The sequence below is a fragment of the Pagrus major genome, chromosome 20 (assembly GCF_040436345.1).
Source record: "Pagrus major chromosome 20, Pma_NU_1.0".
In the NCBI taxonomy this organism is placed as follows: domain Eukaryota; kingdom Metazoa; phylum Chordata; class Actinopteri; order Spariformes; family Sparidae; genus Pagrus; species Pagrus major.
The window spans coordinates 22,359,567-22,386,049 of record NC_133234.1 but is presented as its reverse complement, the minus strand read 5'-3'; the positions used below and the strand labels follow the sequence as shown (position 1 = coordinate 22,386,049).

At 41.0% G+C, this 26,483-nt stretch overlaps 1 protein-coding gene across 1 annotated transcript; it reads left to right on the top strand.

The window, feature by feature from the left end:
- The first annotated feature begins 4,519 nt into the window (after window positions 1-4,519).
- Window positions 4,520-26,281, top strand: tbx21 (T-box transcription factor 21). The gene is made up of 6 exons (XM_073488995.1): window positions 4,520-5,367; window positions 19,450-19,604; window positions 22,597-22,718; window positions 22,988-23,146; window positions 24,234-24,295; window positions 24,606-26,281. Exons 1-6 carry the CDS (start codon window positions 4,820-4,822, stop codon window positions 25,426-25,428), a joined length of 1,869 nt encoding a protein of 622 aa, XP_073345096.1. The 5' UTR covers window positions 4,520-4,819; the 3' UTR covers window positions 25,429-26,281.
- The last annotated feature ends 202 nt before the right edge of the window (window positions 26,282-26,483 follow it).

The window sequence follows — 26,483 nt, the reverse complement described above, 5'->3', positions numbered from 1 at the left end:
CTCATGACAAGGGTGAGTAAACAAGGTTCACAAACGAAATGACTGGAAGCAATAAGTCTTTGTTCTATAGATATGACTTCTGAGAGTTATTTCTTCATTTTTAGAAATGTTTCCAATTATATCAGGACTATTTTACCCTGTTAGAAAGTGATACGATCTCTTACTCCATGTGATGATAGCGTCATATTTTTTAATTAGTCCTCTTGCTGCAAGCGCCAAACTGGCCTTCAAGTGAAATGAATGCCGAGACTCAGCCTGAACATTGGGGTTTGATTTGTGAACACTGTCTGAGGCATGTCATGCCCACCCACATCGGCGCAATGTCAAGACACAGATATTTATGGCCGGGAGGGGGGTTATGGACCCTAAAGGCAAAGTTGACTTAAAACATGAGCAAGAAAGATAACGGGGGGGAAAAAATCACACAAAAACACTACAGGAATTATTATTGTGAAGCTATAATGAGGTTTGATTTCAGACTCTTGTGGCTGAAATACGGTATACAGGAAGTGCATATTAACGACAAGCATATATGAGCTTGACATAGTGAACATTGTGGTCATGAGTTAGAGCAACATGGAGCCTCCTCGGGTTTCAGATGGGGGCTGGTGGGCCTTTCCAGTGCAGATTCAGCGGGAACAAGCTGTAAACTAAGTGGTGTCAACCTCAAAACTTTATATCTGACTTAAAGGTCCAGAGTTTAGGGTTTGGGACGATCTGTTGGCAAAAATGGCTTATTATGTTTTCATTTGTGTGTAATCACCTGAAATAAAAAATAGTTTTCTTACCTCAGAATGAGCCTTTTATATCTACGGAGGGAGCGGGTCCTCTTCCATGGAGTCTGCCATGTTGCACCGCCATGTTCCTACAGTAGCCCAGGACGGACAAACTAAACATTGGCTCCAGAGAGGGCCTTACACGTTTTTAGTGGCCACCAGAGAGGAGGGTGAGACGAGGGGTGTTCAGTGTAAAGTTTTGGGTCAGACGGCTCAACCCACAATTCTTGCATTTCTTGCAACTTGACATTTCTTTAGGATTCATTTTCAATTTCATGTTGTGACAGCACTCTGCTTATTGTCAGGTCAGGTTTAGGAGAAAAGGAAGAGATTGATTTAAATTACCTTTGTAAACACTTAAAATACCTGGTTTTTTCACTACAACCACGACTGGAGCTGTTTTTATTTCAAGTGAATGAAGCGGAGTCGTGAGGAGATGTTGTATGTAAAGGGATTTTCTAGGAGGCTGGGTTGTGGTTCTACATGCAAAAAGTGCCAGAAGTTGTGTGAAGAATGCAAAAAAAAGAAGTGATTTCACACACCTTTTTTTCTCATCTCCACACACCTGCGACTGGTGTCTGAATCTGGCCTTCTTGTCTGATTGTTGGCTTCTCGAAGTTACAAAAATTGTCCCTAAATTCAACATGGGAAGGTGTTTCAGACGATGTTTTACCATCTGACAAGAATGTGATCTGAAGCATACTGAGGCCTTTAAAGTCAGCGAGGAATCCACAGTGTCCCTTTTTACAGACGAAATAAATCTTGTTATTTTTTACACCAGCTAATGATTTCATGGGCCGCACCTTCTTCTCGTTCACAAAGTATCATCTATTTTAATTGAGCGGTCGGGCGACACTGTTAATGAAGACATGTTAAGACATCTGCTGATGTGCCCGTCTATCACGTCTAAATCTGTCGGTCCCACTAGAAGCCGACCGCGCTCACTTTTACTACATTCTTTTACAGCCGTCAAGTTTTTACATCCGTGTCCAGTTGCAGCTCAGCTCTTCCTCACATGTCTGCGAGTAGAAATTCATACCTCCTGCTCACCCAGATTGACTCATGTACAATCCCTACGTTTCCTGCATGTTTTTACCTCGTGCACATGAGCTCCAGCCGACCTGCTAATAACACTTCCAGGGGAAAATGAAAGCTGATTGTGCTTCACAAGGTGATGGCCTGGGGCTCTCGCCGGAAGTGGGGGGGGGGGAGCAGAGGAAGTGGTGAGTCCTGCCGGAGGGGGGAGATGGTGGAGGGTGGAGGATGGTGGGTGGGGGTTGGGGTTGGACACGCCTGGCTGGCCGTGGCGTCCGCGGTGTCGCTCACACCGAGGCCCTCTCGCCACCCGTGTCAACACTGATGACTTCAGCGTGTGACCTTATGAGCTCACCTTGCTAGGAGAGACACAGGAAGTGGGATTAGAGCAGTGACAGTGTCAGGGGAGATAACTGTGTCATACCTGCACTGGGGGGCTTTCATCCATTAATGTGTGTGTGTGTGTGTGTGTGTGTATGATATCACACGCACACACACACACACAGTCGCCAGTACCTCAGGGTTATCTCTTTCACCTGTGTGTGTGTGTTTGGAGCTGATTCTGGCTGACCTGTGACGGCCAAACAAGCCACTAAAAGGTCTTAAAGAGCACAGGATGCTGCTGCGTGACAAACCACTTTCTGTTTCATCCACACTGAACCAAACAATGCGTGATTGGTTGTGTGACGGAGCATCGGGACGCTTTGACAATCAGAGAAAACGTTTGTGAAAGCTGATTTTGCATATTTGACTGAAACCTGGCGGTGCTGTAGGTGTTCTGCTGCCACGAATGCCAACTTGTTGACGTAGGACTCATTTAAACAATGCTAATATTCTTGGCCTATTACAGGCCTGTGGTGGGAGGGGAAATCAGTTCAAGCCTTAAACGAAAAGTTCACCCAAATATGAAAATTCAGTCGTTATCTACTCACTCCATGCTGATGGAAAGTCGGGTGAAGTTTTGTAGTCCACAAACGAACATGAAATGGCTCCATACAGCTCGTCCGGTGTAATCCAAGTCTCCATAAACCCAGAGATCCAAAATTGATTCAACAAAAGGTTATTTACACCGTTGGCACGCAGTCGAGCTCCTGCCACTACTTCAGACAGGGTGTGCCCACGCTTTTACCTCAGCAGCTGCAGGGAAGATTTCAGCTTTAAAGTGTGTAATTAACATCTTTTCAAACTATTTGGATTATATTTTTCTTGTTTGTTTTTAAAGTTTTAAAACAAGTCCCCATCTACCTCAGTTGTTTAGGAGAACGCTGCAACTCGGTTTTGCTGTGAAGCTCCAGAAATGTTTTGTCGACCACAAAACTTCACCTTGACTTTCCATCTGCATGAGGGGTGAGGAGATAAACTGTTCCTTTAAAGGGTGAACTGTTCCTTTATAGTAAAATGGCTCTGCTTCTCATGTCTGTTATGACTGTGGATATCCAGTTTTGTTACTCCACAGTTGAGAGATTTGAGTCCTGACCTCTCATAAAGAAAGAAATCCGCGTCACTTGAATGATCGTTTATTGTGTATATGACTTACACACACGTCACATTATTGTACTCATGACGTTAATTGGTTATCATTAACAATTAGCCCAGGAGAAAGCAACAGACATGTTACCAATGAAGGAATTTAATCTGTTTATAGATTACCATCACGACCTGAACCACTTCAACTTAAAAATCCAGCTAAAAATTCATTTTTAAAACGTCAAGTTTGGTTATTATTTCCCTTGAAACATATTTTTTAATCACATTTTTTTCTATTTTTGGATTGATTTCCGTTTTATGGCATTGCGTAATAGCAACTGTAACGATCTAAAAAGGCCATTAAAGCCTTTAATTAGTAATCACTCGTCTTAAATGTGTTAGAAACTAAAAGAAAATGCTGTAGCTTGTTTAAACGTTTCATGGTTCAAATAGAAAATGAAATTAAAACAAAGAAAAGCTAAAGTAAAGAGTGATTGATTTCATGGGAAAACACCGTGCGACTTAGAAGAAGTGACGACGTCTTATTTAATGTTTGACTAAATAACAACAAATCGGTATTTTGTGATCGAATAAGATTTAATTTTAGGCAAATATGAGTCTCAAACAATGTTTTTAGGACGAGCACGCGAAAATGAACAGTCGTAATTAATCAAGCTTCTTAAAATTTAGGGAAAAGAAACGCCTGATCGGGAAAATGTACAAACCAAATGCGCAAAAATATTTAATTTATTGTTGAATTTTTGAGCAAATTCAGTGTATGAGACCTGGAGTCAGTGAATAATTGATGTTTTGTCAGAATTACATTTAATTATCGTCCCAATTAATGATAATTTTAATGAACTGATTTGTCTTCAGCTCATTTTAACTCATCATCAAAACATTTAGTTATTAATTAGAGGCAAACATTAATTATTCATGTGAGCTGATTAGAATTAAACATAAATTAAAACATATCCCCAACAGGGAGGTTGTGGCATCAAGTGTTACTTTTCATGTAATTTAATTTTAAAATCTGGATATTTTCCTTGTTAAATGTATAAATGATGTGACTCCTGTGTGGAGCTGGTGTCGAGCTGCTCTCTGATGGAGGGGATGGCTCTCTCTCATATCTGGAGCCTATCACGGTCCTGCCTCCTGCATCAGACACTCCTCCAAATATGACCACTGACATAGTGTATATGTGTATATATCATAGGTTAGAAAACTGAGCATGTGTTTGAGTCACTGGTAGCGACTCCACACGTCAAAAAAGACAAGACAATCACCTGCTCGGATAATAAAAAAAAAAAAAAACTTTATGAATAAATATTCTAATAAGAGCGTGAGAGAGGTGGTTAATATTTTAATTTAGAGGCTCTGAGGTTGTTAAAGTCTGTGGCATGTCAGCCCGCTGTGAGTGACAAGTGAGGAGTCCACGCTGAGCTGTTTTGTGATTTGTTTTTATTGTACATGCTCTTATTCGACTGGACGCAGCAGCGGAGCCTTATGACATTACGCACAGACCGGGAGCGCGGCTGCAAATGGGCGGCATAGGTGGCAACCTCTACCTCAGCATGTTGAATGGGACTGAAACGCAAACTTTCGGAAAGAACCCCGACATCAGCAGTCACCTCCACCGCGGCGGCAAGGATCTAGCCGAGTTCAAAATGGGGATTCAGGACGCGAGGTTTTACTACCCGGACTCTGTTCAGAGCGGCCAGGACGCCCTGGCTCTGCCGTACCACTCGGAGCAGGCGGTGGGAGGGTACGGAGCGCAGCCCGGCAGGTTTTACGCACAGACCCTCAGCAGTTGCCCGTACGGCGGCGTGCGGTCGCCGCCGAGAAGCGCAGCCGGGCAGGGTTACATCCCGACGGCAGGAGACGGGTTTCCAACAGGCGGGAAAGACTTGTACTCTTCTCCTCCGGAGAGTTACACCGCCAGCTTTCAGCACGGCTACCAGCGGCCGCCTCTCTACCCTTTACCTGGGCTACAGGTGTGCGGGAAGACTCAGGCTCTGCTCAATAACTACCCGCTGTGGGCCAAGTTCCACAAGTTCCAAACCGAGATGATAATCACCAAACAGGGGAGGTGAGTCTGACAGACAACGCCAACAATTCTCTTATTTTTCCACACTTTTTGGTTCAGAAAAAGCTGCAAATTTGCAAGTTACGCACCGCTGTTCTTTTGGTTTTACGCACTTTCCAATGTACTCACTGTCAGTCTTACTTTAATGGTGGGCAGACACCACAATACATCACGCGGCTTCCTATAATTTAACAGAAAGACGGTTTTTCTGTGAACTTTATTACACTTTCAAGCCTCGCTGCTTTGTGGTGATCCCCCATTGGAGGTCAGAGTTTACTCATCTTTTAGTAGCTCCTGTTTACTACAAGGCATCATCCCTGGTCAGGTGACGGGGGTGTTGGCAGCTTTTGGTTCTTAGTTAGGATGAGAATGACCTCTGAACTACATAGTTACGTTGCTCATGGTATTTGCTGCTTTTACGCACAATTCGTCAAAAGCGGATCGAAAATGCGCACTTTGGAGTAATTATTTTTAAAATGCATCTCAAGGATTTTGCAGAAGAATTTGAATTTTAATTGGTCCAATAAACATTTTCACAGAGTCCTGCCCCTCAAAATGTGCTCAAGGGTCCGGAGAAATGAATGAGTGAAGAGGAGCAAAATATCAGTTGCTGGAAAACATTTTGACACCTCTGCCTGACCTCTAAACCAGATGATCCCCTCGGTTTAACGCAGCAGGAAATTAACCCCTAAAACGAGGGTAATCAATTAAATTCGAGCTCTCTCAGGGCGCTTTATTATTACTCACTCGAGGCAGTACGCACAAAATGACTCCTCCTGAAGGTATTTTAATTTTTATTTTCTCGTCCAAAACCTACAAAACAAACTCTCCACCCTGTGATTTTATTATTAAACTAAGAAAAAAATCTGAAAAATAAAATCGGTGACAGTCTTATCATGCTCTGACTGAGAGGACTTTTCTAAAGCAGAGGTGATAAAGTGAGATAAATCGACCTCAGCGTGATATCTGTGCAGTAGGCGGCTGTAGAAAACGATAATAGTGAGGTCATGATAAAAAAGAAAATCATGTTAAAGCGTTTGAGAGGCTCCTGACCTGAGAGAGAGAGAGAGAGAGAGAGAAAAAGAGAGAGAGAAAGAGAGCTAGAGAGAAAGAGAGAGGGGAGGAGGAGGAGAGAGGAAGAGAGAGGAGGGGAAGAGACGGCGCTGGCGGGCCCCTCTGATGGGTCAGCGAGCATTAAGACGCAGTCACGTCGATGAGGATTAATTCACTAATATGCGACACTTGTGTTTGACAGAAGGTTTCAGGCCATAGGTTTCTCATGGCTCGGATCTGTGCACACTGTCACACAATAGGACACCGATATTTGCAGTTCACTCTGTCTGTCAGGTGAAGCTCCTTAAATCTAAAGAAACACATCTCTAATATCTCAGATTTATTTTTTAAACTGCTTTGTTTTATTTATTTTTTTATTTTTTGGCCTTTTAAAAGCAGGAGGGTTCTCAGTGTTAGAGCATGAATTTCATTTTTTCTAAACTGAGAATTACGCTCTTGTAAAATATTCCCCTTTGACCTGCTTGGTTTCTGTGCTCTCTGGTTGACTCCTGTACACACACCTGCTGTCTGAGCTATTCTGAGAGCATTTTTTTTTTGGAAGTCAGAAAAGCTTGAGGTGATTTTTCAAGACATTTTTTCTTTTGAATTTTAAAGAAGGTGCTCTGTTGTAATGCTTCATCTGATTGCTGCAACTGTTCAATAATTTTTTTAAAAGTTTATTAGAAATTTAGATTTTGTGAGCAAGTTTTTGTGAAAGCAGAGAAAGTTTCGAGTAGTTTGTGTCAAGAATGCATTGTGTTTCCACCCTATTTTTCTTAGTGTGTGTGTGGTGTGTGTGTGTGTGTGTGTGTGTGTGTGTGTGTGTGTGTGTGTGTGTGTGTGTGTGTGTGTCATTTGACATAACCAGCCCTGGCAGGTTGCTCTCTAGAAAACACACACTATGATCAGCAGCTATTATCTATCCAGTCGTGGGATTTTTAAATACTTTGATGTTTTACTGATTTGATTTTGCACTTCACTTCAAACAACACCAAATCAAAGACTACAGGTGACACTTCCACGCACACTTGCTAAGCTTTTCCTCACAATAAGTGTAAACACCACCCGCAATAACAGAAGGATCTGCGAAATTGGGCGCAAAGGTGTTATGAGACAAAAAGCACATTTTCAACTTGTGCAAAAACCACAAACCACCTCATGCTACGAAAATTTCAAATCTTGACGATGCAAATATTCTCACCCCTCTCGTTCGCATGCAGAGCTGCAAATATCCAGCAGAATAAGTGACGAAGACGTCCAAAAATCTGAGATTTTTTTAACAAAAACTCCTGCAAGATTCTGCAGGAGCTGAGCTGAGAAACTGCACCCCAAAAAAAAAAGGGAGATGGATTTTTCAATATCAGAGGCAATATCCTTCTTAAATTTTCATCTTGGGTTCAGGCTCACACAATAATTTTGCTGTGATTTTTAGAGGGAAGTCTGGGAGTGTGCAATGTTAATCAAAACCCTGGTGTCTGTAAGAGAAAGGGTGAAAGAAACTCAAGAGAAAAGTGTAGAGAAGGGTCAAACACAACTGAGCCTTTAGATGGCCACGCTGAGAAGGTGAGGCACCTTTGAAGTTCAGGAAGTAAAAGACTAGATTCTCTCTCTTTTTTTTTTTTTTTTTACACTTTCTTCAGCCTGCACTCGACGCCGGCTGTACAGCCTGACAGATCTCTCAGAAGTTTTGCACATGATGTACCACACCTGGGCTTTGAAATCTAGAGACATTTTCATGGCCTGTAGCAAAGGGAGGGGGCGAATTCATCTGCACTTCTCATGAGCTAAATTCAGACCACCACACTGGTTAAGGCCCTGCTCAGACACTGCGACTGGTGCTTGCTTGGAGGCAAAGTTTATGAGGGCAGAGAGCGTCGAGGTAAACACGACGAGAGAGAAAAAAGAGAGGGAAATAAAGATGTGAGAGAGGCTTTTTTTGATGCTAAATAATGGGATTTTTTCTGACATACTGAAAAAGAATCAAGTGAGTCAAAGTGAAACGAGAAAGTGAAGCTGTTTTCCTCAATAATTTGTTTGACCCCATGTGCTGATCCTACACCTGCATGGGTGAGCTTAGATATGAGTCAAGAGGACAAACTTTACACCTGACTTGGTTTCCAAGAAGCACGTTCAGGTTAAGGGACTTTTTTCTGGAAATCACATCGATTTTACATAAATCTAACGGCTCTAGTATTTTTAGGCGATATTGCAATACATGATCAATATCTTTAATATTTTGAAATCGACTCTAATAAAGCACTTCCTGATTGCTCGGGCTGGGCGACAAAATGAAATATCATGATATTTTTGACCAAACTCAGATTGATATTGCGGGATAACTATTGGTACCATGACAAAATATTAACACAATGAGATTTTTTTTTTAATTTTACAGTAATGTGGATGTGACATTTGTCCAAAAAAAGACTGTGGTAAAAGTAGAAGTAGTTATTCAACCTTTTTACTTAATAGAGTACAGGCCCTGAAATGTACTCAAAGGTAAAAAGTATCCCGCTGAAGGACATTTCTACTGGCTATTTCTGTGCAAAGCTAACTGAAGCTCACGTTAACTTAAAGGTAGAATCAGAAGGGTTTGTCAGAGCTGTTCCTGAACGCACCACAAAGATAGTTAATTGTTGAGTTCATTCCCAGGTCATCAAAAAGCCGCATGAAAAAAAACTTGCATTCCAAATGCATTAAAAACTAAAGTAACAAGCCTGTTTTGAAAATGTGAGGAGGAGAAAGTTCAGATATTGTGTTGTGTCAGAAAAAGTATATTGCGCTTTTGATCCCCAGCTCTGGTAAAGGGAAGTATCAGAAGTACAGTCTGGTCAATTCAGAAAATGACATCACTTTACTGTAATGCAGCCTGTTTAACCAGGGAAAGACAACACTTATCCAGCAATAACAATCCAAGACATGACAATAACGATATAATATCAATAAATAGTCAAGCACTAAATAAATAGACCTTTGAATTAATTGTATGTCATCGGCCTGAAATGTGCCCACACTTGAATCATCAATTGACGCTGTCTGCTCAAAGATTTAAAGACATTTAACAACTCTTAACTCCTGCTGATGAACTTTTGCTTGACCCTGCACCTACAGTACAGTGTGTGTGTGTGTGTGTGTGTGTGTGTGTGTGTGTGTGTGTGTGTGTGTGTGTGTGTGTGTGTGTGTGTGTGTGTGTGTGTGTGTGTTCGAGGAAGGAGATAAGAGTGACTAAGTTCTAAACACCTTTTCAGGGAAATAATGCAGAGCTGAAGTCAGTGGAGCAGAGAGAGCACATGAGCATGATTCCTCTGAGTCCAAACTGTATCAGTCTGAGGTCTGACTGTAGTTTCTCAGAGAGGAAATCATCCTCTGATCTATTTGGCTCCAAAGAATAGTACTTATGACGAGGTACTGTGATGAGTGGCTGAAGACGAAGTTCTCTGATTCAAGAGTTATTATGACATGTATGGGTAGTTTTAAGTTTTTATATGTGTGAAAAGTGACACCTGGATCCCCATCTGAAGAAGTTTGCTTTTGGATGTTTTATAATAGATACTGTACGAAACCCAGGACCAAAACGGTCATACATTGTGTAACTGCAACCCAATCACCAGAATAAATGTGAGCTAAGAACATTAGTGCAAAACCACAGACGAGTTTAAAGTCAACGTTTCTTTATGTTGCACCTTTACGTTTGTGTAGGTTGAATTTTCCAGTTCTCTCTCGTCACAACACTGGGCTTATTCTCTGGTTAGGTTTAGGCACAAAAACCACTTGGCTTTCAGAAAACGTCATAGTTTGGCTTAAAATACCTGTTTTGGTCACCACAATCATGGATGGAAACAGTTCAACTTCCCCTAAAAAATTGGCGGTTTTGTCGCCACAAACACGTATTGGAAATATCCCCAGATGTCCTCGAAAATGTCCAGCGGTGTGACTCAAACTGCGGTCGTTTGGCAGCCTTGTTGGCTGTAGTAACAACACCAACATCCCCTCCACCTCATGATGTGAAAGCTAGCTAATAAGCATTTAATGTGAATATGTGATATGCCTCGTTTTCTACAGATGTCAACCTTGTGCATATCTGTGGTTTGCAGAAAATGTGGATGAAATTAAAATGAAAATGAATTATTCCCCTTTTTGCTGGGGACCTGCACCCCATATATACGACATACAGTATATCAACACATTTCTTTTAAATAGACTGCAGCTGCTGTTAAATCCCACAAAGTAAAGATTCATCTACATTCATACTCACTGAATAATCAAGTTTCTTTCCAAAGTAGGTTTGTCATAATTTGGAAATTATCACTTCACATCAGCAAGGAAATTCGAGTGGGTGCCCTCTCTGTCACTCCTGACCACAGACGTTTCAATAAAATGTGCTGAAGTAAAGTAAAACATGTCAATAATCAAGTCAAAGAACAAAATTAAGAAGGAAATTTCTCTGCATGATGTTTGTGGAGGAATGTTTGGAAGTCTTGTGTATTAATTCTCTCTCGCTCGCTCTCTGTCTGAAAGCAGAAGTGGGACTATTTCAAGGTTTTGACAGTATGACTTGTCACTTCCTGTTCAGCTGTTTATGTGCACACATGCAGCTTTTCGCAGAAACATCAAGTGCCAATATTTGCAGATAGCTGTACGAGTGCTTCCTCGTATCCTCTAATAACTGAGCGGTGAAGTCCGCAGCTTTTTGAGACACAGGCCGAATCCCGCCAGCCTCAACGTCGTCATTCTCACCGGTGTTTCTCTATATTAGGAGTTAAACAAAACATTTGAGGCTGAGAGGACTGAAAGAGGCAGTCTTATTTTGTTGTGTGGTTAATCAGATACCAAATATGAAGCCTGTTTCCTTGTACATGAGGTTATTTTTTACTTTTTGTCGACAAAATCTCATGAAAGACCAAACTAACAATGAGTTGATCTGACTAGCAAGTATTGGGCCAAAGAGCTCCATTGTTGTCCAAAAGCTATTAAAAACACATCAGTGAGCCACACTGTTGCACCGATTGAGTGTTCCTTCATTAAGATTAACACACTGTGCAGTTAATTTGGACCTGGTGTAATCAAATGCCGCATAGGTCAGGTCATTTTCTGTATTATCACAATGCATTTTTTGGATTTCCGCAAAAAATGTTATTTACACAGAACCTTCACCAGGAGACCGGTCTTCATATTTCATGTGAAACCAAAACTCAACATTCACTTTATTTGTACATCCGCAAGTTAATTTATGTACATAACATAACTTTTATAATTCTTACCCAGACCATTATCTTTTCACAAACATATCCAAGTAGTTTGGATGCCTAAACCTAACCAAACCGCAACTCTTTCACATCATACGTATCTAAACGACTGCATAGGTCGATTGCCAAGGACTCCCAAGATGATGTAACAACATGACCCATGCAGCGTACCAGCGTCAGGTGTACCGGAGCTTCGACGTAATAGTTTAGGCAAGAATAGGACCTGGTTAGGTTTAGGGAAACATCGCGATTTGGATTAAAATAACTACGTTACTTATGTCACTTCAGTTGCTTAGTGTACATGACGTAACCTCACCGACAGGATTGGGAGTGTTATTTTTAAAATGTATTCCGACACAGTTACTAATAACCTGTTAAAAAACGTATAAAAGTAATGTAACTTGATTATTTTCCGTTACTTTTTGATTACCTCAACGCCAAACAAGACTGCAAACAAAGACAGACAGAGAGAAGTCGTCTAACAAGAAATCTAAATTTGGGTTGTAATACGCTGCTTTCACAGTCGACCTATACTGTCATTTTTCTGATGAGGACGGCCTGTATTGTTACCGTGACAATGACGGTCACCTGACTCATAACATGACAAAAACTAAAAACTCATAAAATGCGTACGATGTCATATGACACGCAAAAATAGTAAAAACGTGTACACATGACACATGAAGTGTGCTTAAAAGTGGCGTGCTATTTGTACGCCATCATATGATATCATGTCGTTTACTTTGACTCTATTCTACATACACCTACTGCTGGGAATACCCACAACAGACACAAATGTGTATTAATCCGCTGCTGAAAATAGTCCCCAACAAATTCGCAGATTCCTCCTGTTTGAGTCACGTTTGATAAAAAAAAATTACAGTGCCTAGCTGTTTGGGGAATTTACTAGAAAATAAAATCATATATTTGTGACATATTTTAATTATTTCCATCTTCACTATGGGAACAATTAACCTTGAGGTGTCACGAACAGTTTAGGGAAGTCAAAGTATTGTGAAAGACACATATTTGTAGTTTTGCTCTTTACACAGGCTTTGTTGATAAGAAATAAAAACCAGCCTTATCATTTATGAGGTATGAATCATGAAATCAGCATTATCAGATAACCGACTGCACGTTGAAATTAGAAATTTCAACATGTCTGGTCTCTGAATTCCTCTGCAGTAAGTCAGTAGAGAAGCAGGAGTGTGTGTGTGTGTGTGTGTGTGTGTGTGTGTGTGTGTGTGTGTGTGTGTGTGTGTGTGTGTGTGTGTGTGTGTTAAAGAGTGCTTGTGTCCGGCAGCAGCTGTAGACTGGCATGTTTTCGTCACAGATGATCAAGCGTACGCACGGTGACAAAAACTGGACCTGAACTCCTGTCCAGATGAATCAGCGGTGCGCTCATGTAGAAAAGTCCTCTCCCTGGTGAATATCCAGTTCCTCTTCTCTTGCATCCCCAGGACAAACCCCTCCACCCCTCCCTACCTTCACTCCACCCTCTGCTCTTTCCTTTTCCCTTTCTCTAACCTCCGTTTCCCCCCCGCGGTTTCCCCTCCCGCGCCCTCTGTCTACCCAACCCCCCCCCCTCCCCTCTCCGTCTTCCTCTCTCCCCAACATCCACACAGTTTATTTTGATTTTTTTTAAATGTCACCACCAGCAGTACTGTCTCTGATTTACTGGCTGGTTCACCACACTCATCTGTTTCTATGGTATTCTGTCTCAAAAAATACTTCAGTTATGAGTATTCATGTGCGTATATACACCTGGATCGGGCGGAGGGAGCGCCAGCCGTTTGTCATTACTGTCAAGTTTCCAGTGAATCACAGTGGCACACTGGCAGGTTGGTTAGGGAGTCTGTCTGCTAGCTTTAGAGCTGCAGGTTTGATTCCCACTGGTGTCGAAGCGAGTCTTTGCGATTGTGTATCAGTCTACTGCAAGAGCGTTTGCTTGAATGCAAAAGCTGTTTTCTCTGTGGTTGTAACTGTCATGCAAACACAAACTCGTCGTCTGAGAGCACAGCACAGCTACTGTACGTTTCATCACCACGGCGCCACCACACTGACGAAATCTGCACGCTAACATGTTTTTTGTGTTTTTCAGCTTCTCTCAGTGAACTCAACATAAAGTCTGCTGCCGCCCCCGCATGCAAATACCCCTCTGTGTTGTGTTTTTATGGTTTCCCCCTTTGCCAAGTACTGATTTCCTATAAAAGGCTCTAGTATAAGTCAATCGACAATATCAGTGGAGCAAAAACGATAACTACTCATCTACTTTCTAGATTACTCTCACACAGTGTGGGTCGATCCATTCATATGCTGAACAGCCCAGTTTCTGTTTTCACTTGTATTAAAGAGAGCAGTGGAAGAAGAGCCCTTTCACCTGCTCTCTGCGAGCCACTAAAGAGCTGCTGCCACGATTCTGTTTCACCAAGAACTATGATTGATTGTTAAACTGGACTCGCCATGTAGCCAGAAAGACCCAACTGGGACCGCTCATGGCAGGGTTTTGTCTTACCCCTGAAGGGTAAGACGAGCGTGTGTGCAAGTGTGTGTGCACGTGTGCATGTGCGTGTGTGTGTGTGTGTGTGTGTGTGTGTGTGTGTGTGTGTGTGTGTGTGTGTGTGTGTGTGTGTGCTCAGTCAACAAGCATAAAGAGCATACAAAGACACAATCCAGAATACATGTTGTAAAATGTTTCTGGCATACATTTCTTCTTATAACCACTGATAAGTTGTTTTATGTCGTGACAACACTGTGCTTGATGTCTGGTTAGGCTGACAAGGGGTTGGACAAGATACTGATTCTGCGATGTGACGTATCGCTTCCTCTTGCGATCCTGGCACTGGCGCCAAATATCAATATTTTTATTAAAACATTCCATAAAAGATTCCCCTGAAAATGTGTCTTACCAGAGTCACTACTTCATAACTCCTCTTGGCTTAAACTTCTGTAAACTTAATTTACAAAGTTTTGACATTTGAAGATTTTAGTGAGCCATGAGTATACATATATATCGTTAGATGATTGTCTTGCAGTGTATCAATCATTGCAGAATTGCTGTATCGTAAAACTATCTGCAACTAATCGTATCATAACATATATCGTATCATATCACAAGTTACTTTGTGATTCCCACCCCTATTGCTTGGGGTTAAAAAAGGTAATATTTCATGCTTAAAATGCCATGTTTTTTTTCTACAAAGATGGCTGCAAAATGTCTTGATGTCTTGTAAAATATCCAGTTTTGTCTGTTAAAACAGGAAGTCCCAAGCAGTGGTCTCTGACTAGCCGTCTCATGTAGGTTACATCACCACCAACTGCCAATTGATGAAAAAGTCAGCTCATATACAATATATATATAATCTGGACATAGTTTGACAGTTGACAGAAAAGAAACACCTGTTGGCAAATAAGCGCAGAGCTAATCTGATGAAGCAACATTTGCTATTTGTTATTTTAAATGTATTTATTAGATTTTTTTTAAACATGTCATTGGTCCACTGTGGTTTGACCGCGGCTGTGCACTGAGTACCTTCTGCTTTTTGGCTAATGCATTTTAGAAATGTTGATATGATATGTGGGAAATGTACAAACACATCCATGGTTTGCAGAAATGTACAATGCCAACCTTTTATTTTGGCTACTGGGCTGTAGCCTACAACTTAAAAATACATGCAAGTATATGTTTGCTTAATTTCAATAAAAAAAAGAGATCACGCGTAAATATTTTTACAATGTTTTTAATACATAGCAGCATGAATACATTAGCACATACAGTGTCAGCCTGGGTACTTACGGGTAGCCAAGCGATCTTTTAAAAAATGTCCTAAAACAGCTGGGGACTGTAGTTTTCAACAAAGGAAACAGTTGATTGGGACTATTTTCAGCAGCGGATTAACAACCATTCGGTGCTCTAGCGAGTATTTGTAGCCACAGGATGATGAATGTGTGATCGAGTCAAAATAAACTACAGTGTACGTGTTCACGAAGGAACATGTCACTGAGTGCAACAGTGATATGTTATATATAGTTTTTGGACGACAGCAGAGCTCTATGGAGATATATCAGGCTTTGACACACATACAATACTTGTTGGATCAAGTCACTGTTAGTTGTGGACAAAAAGAAAAATTTAGAAGTAAATGAACAAGAATCTGATCAGACATCTCATGCCAACTGTCTATATTTGATTTTTAGTCTGCATTAAAAACATATTTAGGTGTGATACCCAGCCTTCGTGCAGAAATAAAGAACTGATTATAATAACATGTGACAACTGATTTGTGTCAAAGTTTGACATCCGTCCACACTAACTTTATGAATTCATTATGTGAGAGAAGTATATTTTTAATTGGCCCTTTTTTTCATGTTTAAAAAAACACAGATCGAGGCCACACAACACAATCCTCATCAACACTGACGGGGCCCTCCAGGTGACCCAGTGGCCTCGAACGCATCGTCTCTTTACACACCTCACTTGTTTTTACACTGCTAAATGACCAAACTGCTTCAGGGAGGACACCCTGCATTTAAAGGAGATAAATTTCACATCCAGATGAGATAACAGCTCGTGTAGTTTATCTGAACAGCGCTGACAACATGTAGGATTTTCTTTTCTGGAAACGCTTCAGACTGAATCTTTATGATAAGTTGAACTCCTGTTGTTCTCAGAGAGCACTGTTTTTTTGCATGTTAATATGTGATCAAATACTGTAGGCTTTAGATCTTATCTATCGGTTCCACCCACACCAAAACGTTTCAGAAAAGAAACAAGAGGGTGTTTCTGAACAGGAAGTTTATTTTTTCTTTTTTGTGTACTTTGCACTCTTATAGTGACTAATTTGAGCCAGGCACTTCATAAAACACGGTTAACACTTCCTTTCCTCTAAATTCTTTCGATCCATTTTTTGGTGAAACAAATCCCTCACATGTTTTTGTTCAGCTTGAGTTTTAAAACACGGCGTGGTGCTGCAGACGCACTCTGGGCAGGACGTGCAGTTAAAAATAAAACTCAATCACGTTTCACAATCGAACAGATCAAGTTCATGGAGGGCATCGCTCATTACAAACACCCCAACAGCAAACAGCAAACAGTAGAAACCATAGCCTCGGGTGCTGTTGTCCAGTTTAAAACAGCGGGACCAAATGTCAAACATGTTGCCCTGATTTATTAACAGCAGCGACACACTGGTGACCTCCTATAGACCCACACTGCACTACAGGCTCATATACAAACACATAGCATGAATGAGAATAATGGAATGAATTAACCCTCGTTCAGAGGTTCATTTATTGACCCTTAGACACACAGAGGAGTGAATTTTCATTTAGGGAAGTATTATTTACAGGAAACTATGCGTGAAAGATGCCTTAGTGAGCTTTAGTGCTGGTAATAAGATTTGAGAGATCTATGGAGGGTGATGTCCATCTGTTGGTGTGTCAGTAGGCCGGTTGGTAGAACATGTTCAGACATTCATGGTTCCCGGAGGATGAATCCTGCTGATTTTGGTGATCCTTTGACTTTCCTCTTGCACCACCAACAGGCACGACATTTGTAGTTGTTAGTGAAATATTCGACTGCCACAAAACAAACCCGGTGTACCAGCTTAAAATGCAGTGCACCAACCAATGCCATCATGTAATCCCCTCACAATCCCAATACCTACATAAGAGATGTTTTCATTTATGTCATTTATAACCTACTGAAACTGCGTCTTTGACCTGAATTTTTGGTTTATTGTATTATTTTGGTTACTATATTAGCCTACACTTAATAAAACTGCTCATGAGATTTTATACATCCTGTGTTGTGAAATAAATTACATAATCATGAAATCGTGAAACTAGGATTTTTTTCTCAGACTGTAATCGCACCATCAAGATCTATAATCGTTACATCCCAAGTGTTTAGTGCTGATTAGTAAATGTTAGCAACCTACTTCACAGCAGCATGTTATGGCATACCTATTTTAGCATTAAGCTAATCTCATAGAGCCACCAGCATGGCTGTAGACTTAATTTTGTTTACCTTTCAACAAAGCCAGGCCTCCTGCTTCCAGTCTTTATGCTAAGCTAGGCTAACCACGTTCTAGTTGTAGCCTCACTTTAACCTATTTATCTTCTGATCCAGCTCCAGGCACGAACTTACTGTTTCACTCATCTGGAACTATTCTCGGATGATAGATGATGATGCTTTGCTCTGTATTAAATAAAACGGGAACTTCTCAGCAGGTTGCTGAGACAGTAAGAGCTTCTCTGTCAACACCACATGCACCCTGAATGTTTAATGTATATATGCCTATAGACTGTCACAAGTGTATTTCTGTCATGGTGTGGGTTTGTGCATCCGGTGTCCATGTCTTCATATTTGTGTGCGTCGTCCTCTCCCGGTTTAACCGTCCCTGCGCCGTGGTGCCCGGGGACGCCCTGACCTCCCGGTTACCTCGTCTCACTGAAGCCCTCCTGTAGTCAAAATAAGTTCCACATGTAAAGCTCCAGCAATCGGGGGCAGCTTCTGTGGCATCTTTTATTAACAGCAGCATTAAATATTCACCTTCACTCGTCCCTCCACTGTCAGCCGTCCCCTCCACCTCTGCTCCGTTGCCCTTGATTCTTCAGCTGGTGAAGCAGAGGCGAACAGGAAGAGTCACCTATTCACCTCATGTCTCTACGTTGTTGTCCTGAAAGAGCGTTTGCAACACATTCATTTGTGCCTTTGACTTTGTTTCTCAGTATTTTGTCTTGGAAGGACTTTTCTTAGAAACATGCACTTGGTTGGGGGAAGGGCGAACTCCCCCAGCCTGTTTCTGACAGCGATGACTGCTGAGAAGCCATTAGTTGGACAAATTAGGACACTTTTTTAAGTATGTCGTTGGATTTTTTTTCATCCTACTTTTAAAACAGAATCTTCTACTCACTGATGTCATTAGAAATGCCAGTAAAAAAATACTACGCAATCTCAGTGGGTCAAATCCTCCTGGTAGTAGTCATACATGCATTTTATATCACCAAGAATACAGAAATACTGCGAGCATTTTCCATCTTTCTGCTGACATTTAGTAGGAAACTATTGAGCACATGTCTCAGTTATTAAATTGACTCACCATCATTTCTGATTTTAAGTATGACTTAAGTAGAAAACCACCAAGTGATTACTTGTAAAATCTAACCTTGACGCGAAAATGATCTTATCTTTAAGCAAAGTCTTGACTTGACGTCAGTGATCTTCCAGCTGGTTAAAGCTACCACAAGTCACTTTGATATTTAGTTGAATTTAGAGGCCCCCGTGTAGAAAAGTGGTAATGTTTCCACCATCAAAACCACAAAATATAATGTCATAAAATAAAATAATCTTAAGAGAAATCTACTCTTGCTTCTTTTTAACTGGCTAACATCCTACTCACTGTGACTTTGCCTGGTAAAAATGTAAACACAGACTCTCTGTCTCTGGCAGGCGTCAAGAAAAATCTTCTCGCTGATGGGCTTATGTAGGTCATACAAACTGAGACTGTTTCACAACTGTTTAAATACTCTTTGTAGTAGCTTTAAGTAGGGAAATTGCAGTTTCAGACAAATATGCATCCAAGGCTGTGGAGAACTTTGCATGAACTTTATGAACAATGTGATAGGAATTATCAATTAAAGGTGTGAGGAATTAGCAGATCAATTTAAAAAAAGTTTCCATTGAAATGTCGAAGCTTGCAGCCTTCAGCTACAAGATTTTAAAAAAAATAATAAAAAAAAAGGAGCAGTGATTGATCACGTTTTTTCCTATGTGTTTATCCAGGAGGATGTTCCCCTTCCTGAGCTTCAACATCAGCGTTCTGGACCCGTCCGTCCACTATAACGTCTACGTGGACGTGGTTCTGGCTGATCAGCACCACTGGAGGTACCAGGGCGGCAAGTGGGTCCAGTGTGGGAAGGCGGAGGGTAACATGCCAGGTACATTTAACATCAGAGCACATCATAAAATCACAAGTAATGGATTCATATGTTATTTTTCTGTTGCTGCTTTATGACTGGAAACATTTTGATGATCAGAAAACATCATTTATATTCAAACAGATTAAAACACAAGAAAAGTGAGTACAAGGAAAGGACGTTAAAAATACTGATGTTAACTGTGTGTCTTTTTATTAATAACCCTAAAAAAAAACAGCAGCAATGTTTTATTAGTAAGATAAAAAAATAAATAAATAATCAAATGTAACCATATTATTATGTGCAGATTTGAAAAGCAGTGATGGAAAGTAACTAAATACATTTACTCCAGTTCTGTACTTTGGATCCAGGGAGAGTTTACAAATATATATTCCAATATAGTTACTAATTACCTCTTTAAAAAATGTAGTGTTGTATTACCTCAATACCAAAAATATGCAAATAAAGACAAGATAAAATTAATATTAATAAGATCACTTTTATTTAATCTTAATACTCAAGTGTGTATACATCCTTTTTTTTAAAAATTGTAATCCTGTTAGTAATCCCCCTTTTTACTAAATGTATCTGTAATCTAATTACATCTTTACCTGTAACTTTAACAGAATACAATTACCTTTTTTGTTTCCTAATCCTGTTAAATGTATTCCCTCATTGTCCAAGCCTGTTCAGATCAATTTTCAGATACTCGTACTTAATTAATTTCATTTTATGCTTCTTTATATTTACTGTACCACAGACCAGAGAAAATACTTGTACTCATCTTCATTTATTTAAAAGCTGAAGTAACTAGTTACTTTGCAGAGACATATTATTAAAACAATATAATCAGCAAATTAATTCCGATTATTGTAGATAAAAACAAACAATAATGTAACATATTGATATTATTTTAAAATAGGCCATTGTGCATTATGAGTGCATTTTATGTATTTTTTAACTACATTCAAAGAATTTTTGCACTGAGTAAAATTTGAAATGCTTTTTCCATTACTTACATTATATTACTACTAAGTTTTCAGTCACCTGTTCCTGCTACATGCACAATTTATTTCCCAATCGCTTACAGAATACTTTGCCCAAATATTATAATTTTCTTAAATCAGACACTTAACCCCATCAGACACAATTAATAGTTCAAAAAATACGTGCTCACATTTCCAATAGCGAATTCTCTCACAAAGTATGTGATCAAACAGCAGCTGATGAGCGTAGCTGTTGGTCAGGTCTTCAGCTTGGTGCTGCAGCATGGAAGGTCTTGAGGAAGTGGTTTAGTTAGCAATATTGAAGCAACCCTAGATGCATACAGTAAGGAAACCAAGATGTGCATCATGATGCACACGTAGTCTGAGAGGTTTCTGTGGACATTTTGATGTTGCTTTTGCTTGAAGTCCTTCTGCAGGGAGTGACAGAAGTAGAGAGAGAAATTCACAGGACGTTGTTGTTGTTGTTGTTTTAGAGGTTTTAATACTTATAGTTCATTTTTATTTCTCTGTGCAGTCAAATTCTAATACATTTTCAGATTTTAAGCAGACTACAAGGAGTTTTTTAACTGGTTATGAAACCGTTTCAATTTCATACTCATCCTTCTATATGACTTACAGCACAGGAGTCTCAGAGCCTGAGGAAAGAAGCTGCTCTGTAGTTTGGTGGCACGTCACTGAAACTTCACTTTGTTTCACCATCATCTTATTATAGTTATTTAACTTACGCAGCCACAAATAGATACTTCACCTCATCACTACGCATCCTGCAAACAACCAAAAATAGTATTGAATGTTGTTTGCATCTTTCTTTCACAAGCTTTCGAAACAAATGCCTGCAATGGCGAGATTAAGATCCTTATGAGAGGAGGCGGTGGGAACGCCACCGCTTTTGTCCACAGGGGCCGCCAGAGTGAACACGAAATGAAAGTTCCTTGTGAAGCGGCTTTAAAACGTCATATTTTCCAGCTATAAGTTCATTAAAATGAAAAGAAACCCCATATATTAACCCATATTCAATATAGTCATCAAATGCACCTTCCTTCATGCTTCTCCTGTAATACACTGTGATATATCAGTGTCAATATCAGTCACAATTTTCCCCATTATCTGTACGTAGCTGTTTCAGTACATAGACAGAAATATTTTGCTGTACTCTGGATTTAACTTTTCCAGCCTTGTTTCCCATTAGGAGATCTCTAAAGAACTTTTGGATTTGTTTTTTGTTTCTGTTCCCATCCATGTGTCACACTCCCTGTGTTCTCTTCCTCTTCTCATTCATTATTTCTTCCTGTTCACACCTCAGACAAAAAAAAAGAAACACACAAAATAGCAAGTCAACCAAGACGACACATTGTGTGTGATTGATGATAGACTAACCACAATTATATAGATGAGAGAAAGTGTAAGGTGTTGTCACACATGTGCCAGGTGTTGTGGAATAGTGACTGAAGTTGTGGAAACTGTGGTGAAACAACTTTACTCTATTAGAATTAATATTGCACATATGTGGTGTGCTGGCAGAAGGTTAGCAGGTCATTGTGGTAACACTGTGAAAAAATCACAGTGCTGATATATCCTGCAATAAGAAGGTGTCAAATATAAAAGGGATGAGAAACAATATCATTCCTGTTGGCAAAAATTAGACTCATTTAAGGTCATACATGATGTGAAGTATGTTTCTCATTCTCTTTATTAAACTGAATCAACCTCATAAAATACTTTTGTATTGCAATAAATCTAACGAGAGGGGCAGTTAATTGCATTTGCCATATTTTAGGTGTAATTTGCTGTTTGTTCTCAGGCTTTTGCTCATATATTTAATATTTTTTATGTTGTTTAAACTTTTTTGCTGTCTTGTTTTCATGCCTTTGTTTGTCTTTTATGTGAAACTTTTAATACTGTTGCCTTGGCCAGAACCAAAAGTGTAAATAAAACTGGTTTTCAGCAGTAGATTAGAAATACTTTCTTTTAAACTTCGCTCACGGTGTCGCTTTTCCTCCTTCCAGGGAACCGGATGTACATGCACCCCGACTCTCCCAACACAGGAGCTCACTGGATGAGACAAGAAGTGTCTTTCAGCAAACTCAAGCTCACCAACAACAAGGGCAGCACCAATAATGTGGCACAGGTACTTACCTTTTCCTGTTGTCTGTCTGATACTTCCATCTGAGCACGTCTGGACATGTGTTACAGTATGATTTCAGCTCCAGGCATGATGTTCTGAAGCTTTGTATTCATCCTTTAAAGTTTCATTTTCTGCATCAAAATCGAGATTGACTGCATTATTAGGAGTCACGGTGGAAAAGTGCTTCAAGATGCAAACAAAAATATCTTAAACCACATGAACCAGATTTCAGATTGTCATTGTCCCTGTCCTGGCCTGTATCTCCTCTCCAGATGATCGTGCTCCAGTCGCTCCACAAGTACCAGCCTCGTCTTCACATTGTGGAGGTGAAGGAGGACGGCTCAGAGGATCCCTTCCTCTCATCCAAAGCTCAGACCTTCATCTTCCCGGAGACGCAGTTCATCGCCGTCACTGCCTATCAGAACGCAGATGTAAGTCGCAGCAAATCGCAGGAAGACGGATGATAAATTGATGATTTTTCTTGATTTGTTTTGTTTTTAGTTTAGTTTATTTAAGAAGGGATAGTGCGAATTGATAAAACACATGGTAATACATGAGTGAAAATGCCAGAATCATCTGAAGTCCCGTGACCAAGGTCTTAAAAGGGCTTCCTTATATACAACAAAACAGCAAATATGGCATAAAATGTAAAAACCTTTTCTTTTTCTTAATTTTCTCCCAAATTATGGTCAACCTCAGCTTAGTTTTCTTATTTTTTTTATCAAATCTAACTCAGAAAAGCCTAAGAATAAGTTATAAATCATGTGTTAAACTCCTTTATTTACACATTTATTTGTTGTATTTTATTTTTAGGACTTCTTATTCATTCATCCTTTCATGATTTTTGTTTTGTGAGCAGCATAAAGCGACTACAACTACCATTTTGTTATAACAACCCCCGTGTTGCTGAACGATAAATAAATGTACACTGCGAGGCTGCATATGAGGTCATAGCACCATAATGACACCTCTTATAACTTTTATAACGCCGTCTTAATGAGGAGTTCAATGATTCATGTCGGAGCCATGTTTCAGATAGAAGCTTTGGTTAATGCATGGATGCATCAAAAATTCACACGCGCTAATTTACATTCCTGCAATCTACTGCAAGTGTAAGCATGGCATTACTATACAGTAGCCAAGTTCAACTAAGAGTCAGCTCACCTCAGCTGACCTGAGAGCTGCAGCTCCGGCCTCGCAGTATGTGCTGTATATAGTATATCTACAACAGCTGTTCAGATACATTGTGTGAGAGCTAGTGTACTCCAAAGCAAAATACACTCGCCCTGTTTCTATGTTTATTCCATCACTATCTATATATACAGTACGTGTGCCCACTCTCTGGTTCAGACATGAAGTCTTTCCAACAACAAGAGAAGAACTTGCATATTATCCTCATTAATTATTAGTCAGAGGCCTCCACTCTTTCTGCTCTCATTTCTCTGACGTGCTCACTCACTCCTTCTCTTTTTCCTGTGCCTACATTCTCTCAATGCCCTCCCCCTATTCCTTACACAGATCACTCAGCTGAAAATAGACCATAACCCCTTCGCTAAAGGTTTCCGCGACAATTACGACACGTAAGTATTTCAAAAAAGTTCTGTTTGTAAAGAGAAAATAATTAATATTTGTTTGAATCGTGCATTGGCTTCACCGTAAATATAGTGAGACTGGATCATTGCTGGTGCTTTAAATGTGCTCACATCTTTATTTTAATATGGGAATATATAGATGCAATTACTGGCTGCTCAAGCACGCTGCAGTGAAAGGGTGTGAGGGGCTGTGAAATGTTTGATAGATAGTTTGAGGTTTTGGGCAGGAAATAACACCTTCTTTTTTTTCTCTCTTCTCACACTCTCTTCTCTTCCCCTCCTCCTCCCTCCTGCCTAGGCTGTACGCTCCTCCCGACTCTGATCGCCTCACCCCCTCCCCCACAGAGAGCCAGCAGCTGCTGCCAGGGAGCTGCTACCCTCAAGGCTACCTCCCCGAGCAGTACATGAGCCCCCTTCCACAGAGCCGATTCTATGGCCGCGAGCCTATCGGCATGGGCCAGCAGCACAAAGACCCGGCCTCCAGCCCTGGCCCTCATAGCCGCTGGTACCTGCCACCTCAGCAGGGTGTAGCCCCCAACCGGCTCGACTTCACTTCCTCCTATGAGGGTGACTTCTCCGGAAATGGTTTCTACAAGCCCTTCCCCTTGCAGACATCCGCTCACCATGCCCTCAGCTACTACCCAGACCATCCGTTTGCATCTACCAACGTGTCTGTATCAGGAGCCACCTCAGCGGCCTGGACCACCAGCCGGCCCACGCCTCAGTACCTCAGCCACCCGAGTAAGCCCGGCCCAAGTCTGGGCTGGTTCAGACCCATATCATCCTCTTCCTCCTCATCATCTTCCTCTACGTCACCAGGCAACCCCAGGCTGCACCCTCCCTCGCTCTTGGAGCCTCTGCAGCCGCCCCTGCTGCAGGACAAGCCCAAAGACTCTGTGGAGGTGGCGCAAGGAGAGGACCCCTGGCTCGAACCTCCCTCTGTGAAATCAGCGGCCTCGGCTGACTCGGGCCTGTTCGAGGGCGCCGTGGGGGACAACAAGAAGAGGAGGGTGTCGCCCTACACATCCAGCACTGAAAACTCCCCACCTCCGCGCAGTGGAGACGTCTGCGAGAAGGACAGCAACAGCGATGCAGACTACTATGGCTATTACACCCACTGAAGACCTCAAACTTGAACCACACCGTCTGCCAGTGTCCACCCACACCGCCCTCATGAACATGTAGTGGTCTGTCGAGTCAGGTCATGATGAAGGGCTGGAACAGTCTCCACTAGAACCACATAAGAGAACGTCCACACAGTCTATAAAGTCTCCACTCAAAGTGTCAAATGATTACAGGAGGAACTTTCAAGGTTACTGTCAAAGTTAGTGTTGAACAGAAGTGGATGTGACTGGGACGCTGCCCTAGAGTCACATAAACACCACGCAGACAAACAGACCTGTGACTTTAGCCTTTGAAACATCTGGAGATTTGGGGAGGGAAAAAAATGATCTGCATATCTGCCTGCTGACAGACGCCTGCAGGGATTGTCTGTTCGTACCGCATCAAACACTCTCTCTGTCCCTTCCGCTCTGTCTTATCTCTGTCCGTCTCGTCCTTCTCACCCTCAGCCATTCACACATACTCCCACAATATGCTCATGTTTATTTCCCCTGATGATTCTGAGCAGAATTCACATTTCACTCACAGTCTTCTCTCCTAATCCAGCCCAATACGTTTAGTGCAGCTCCCACCGGTGGCGACACGGGAGCGCTGCAGGCGCTGAGGCCAGAGTGAACTAAAGTCAGGAGGTTAAGAGAGCTTAACAAGCACATGTTCTGAAGTACGGCCGCTAATCTAACTGAACCCAGCTAGGACAACCTTTGTGTGTGTGTGTGTGTGTGTGTGTGTGTCTTTGTTTGCGTGCAGAAATAGCAAATCCTTACAAGTGAAGACAACCAACATATCTCTCAACTGTAAAGACAAATTGATGGAATTAAATCAGCAGCAACAACACAGAAGAGTGTTTGGAGGGTAAAGCAAGTCACTGAGTCTCTCACTAACAGATGTTTAAAGAGGGTGTCTTAGAGCTCGGTAAGAGCTGCAGCATTTAATCAATTAGACAATTGCCAAAAAATTATTTGATAAAGAATGAACTTGATCATTCGTTTTTGTCATTTTTCAAGTAAAAATGACTGAAAAAATCAATATTTGCTGGTTGCAGTCCGTCAAATGT

What these genes read in the sequence shown, in the direction of transcription:
- tbx21 (XM_073488995.1), top strand. Translation starts at nt 4,820, where the DNA reads ATGGGCGGCATAGGTGGCAACCTCTACCTCAGCATGTTGAATGGGACT. An exon ending in GGCGGAGGGTAACATGCCAG is followed by an intron (nt 19,605 to 22,596) that starts GTACATTTAACA and finishes TCCTCCTTCCAG; the next exon opens with GGAACCGGATGTACATGCAC. An exon ending in GCACCAATAATGTGGCACAG is followed by an intron (nt 22,719 to 22,987) that starts GTACTTACCTTT and finishes TCTCCTCTCCAG; the next exon opens with ATGATCGTGCTCCAGTCGCT.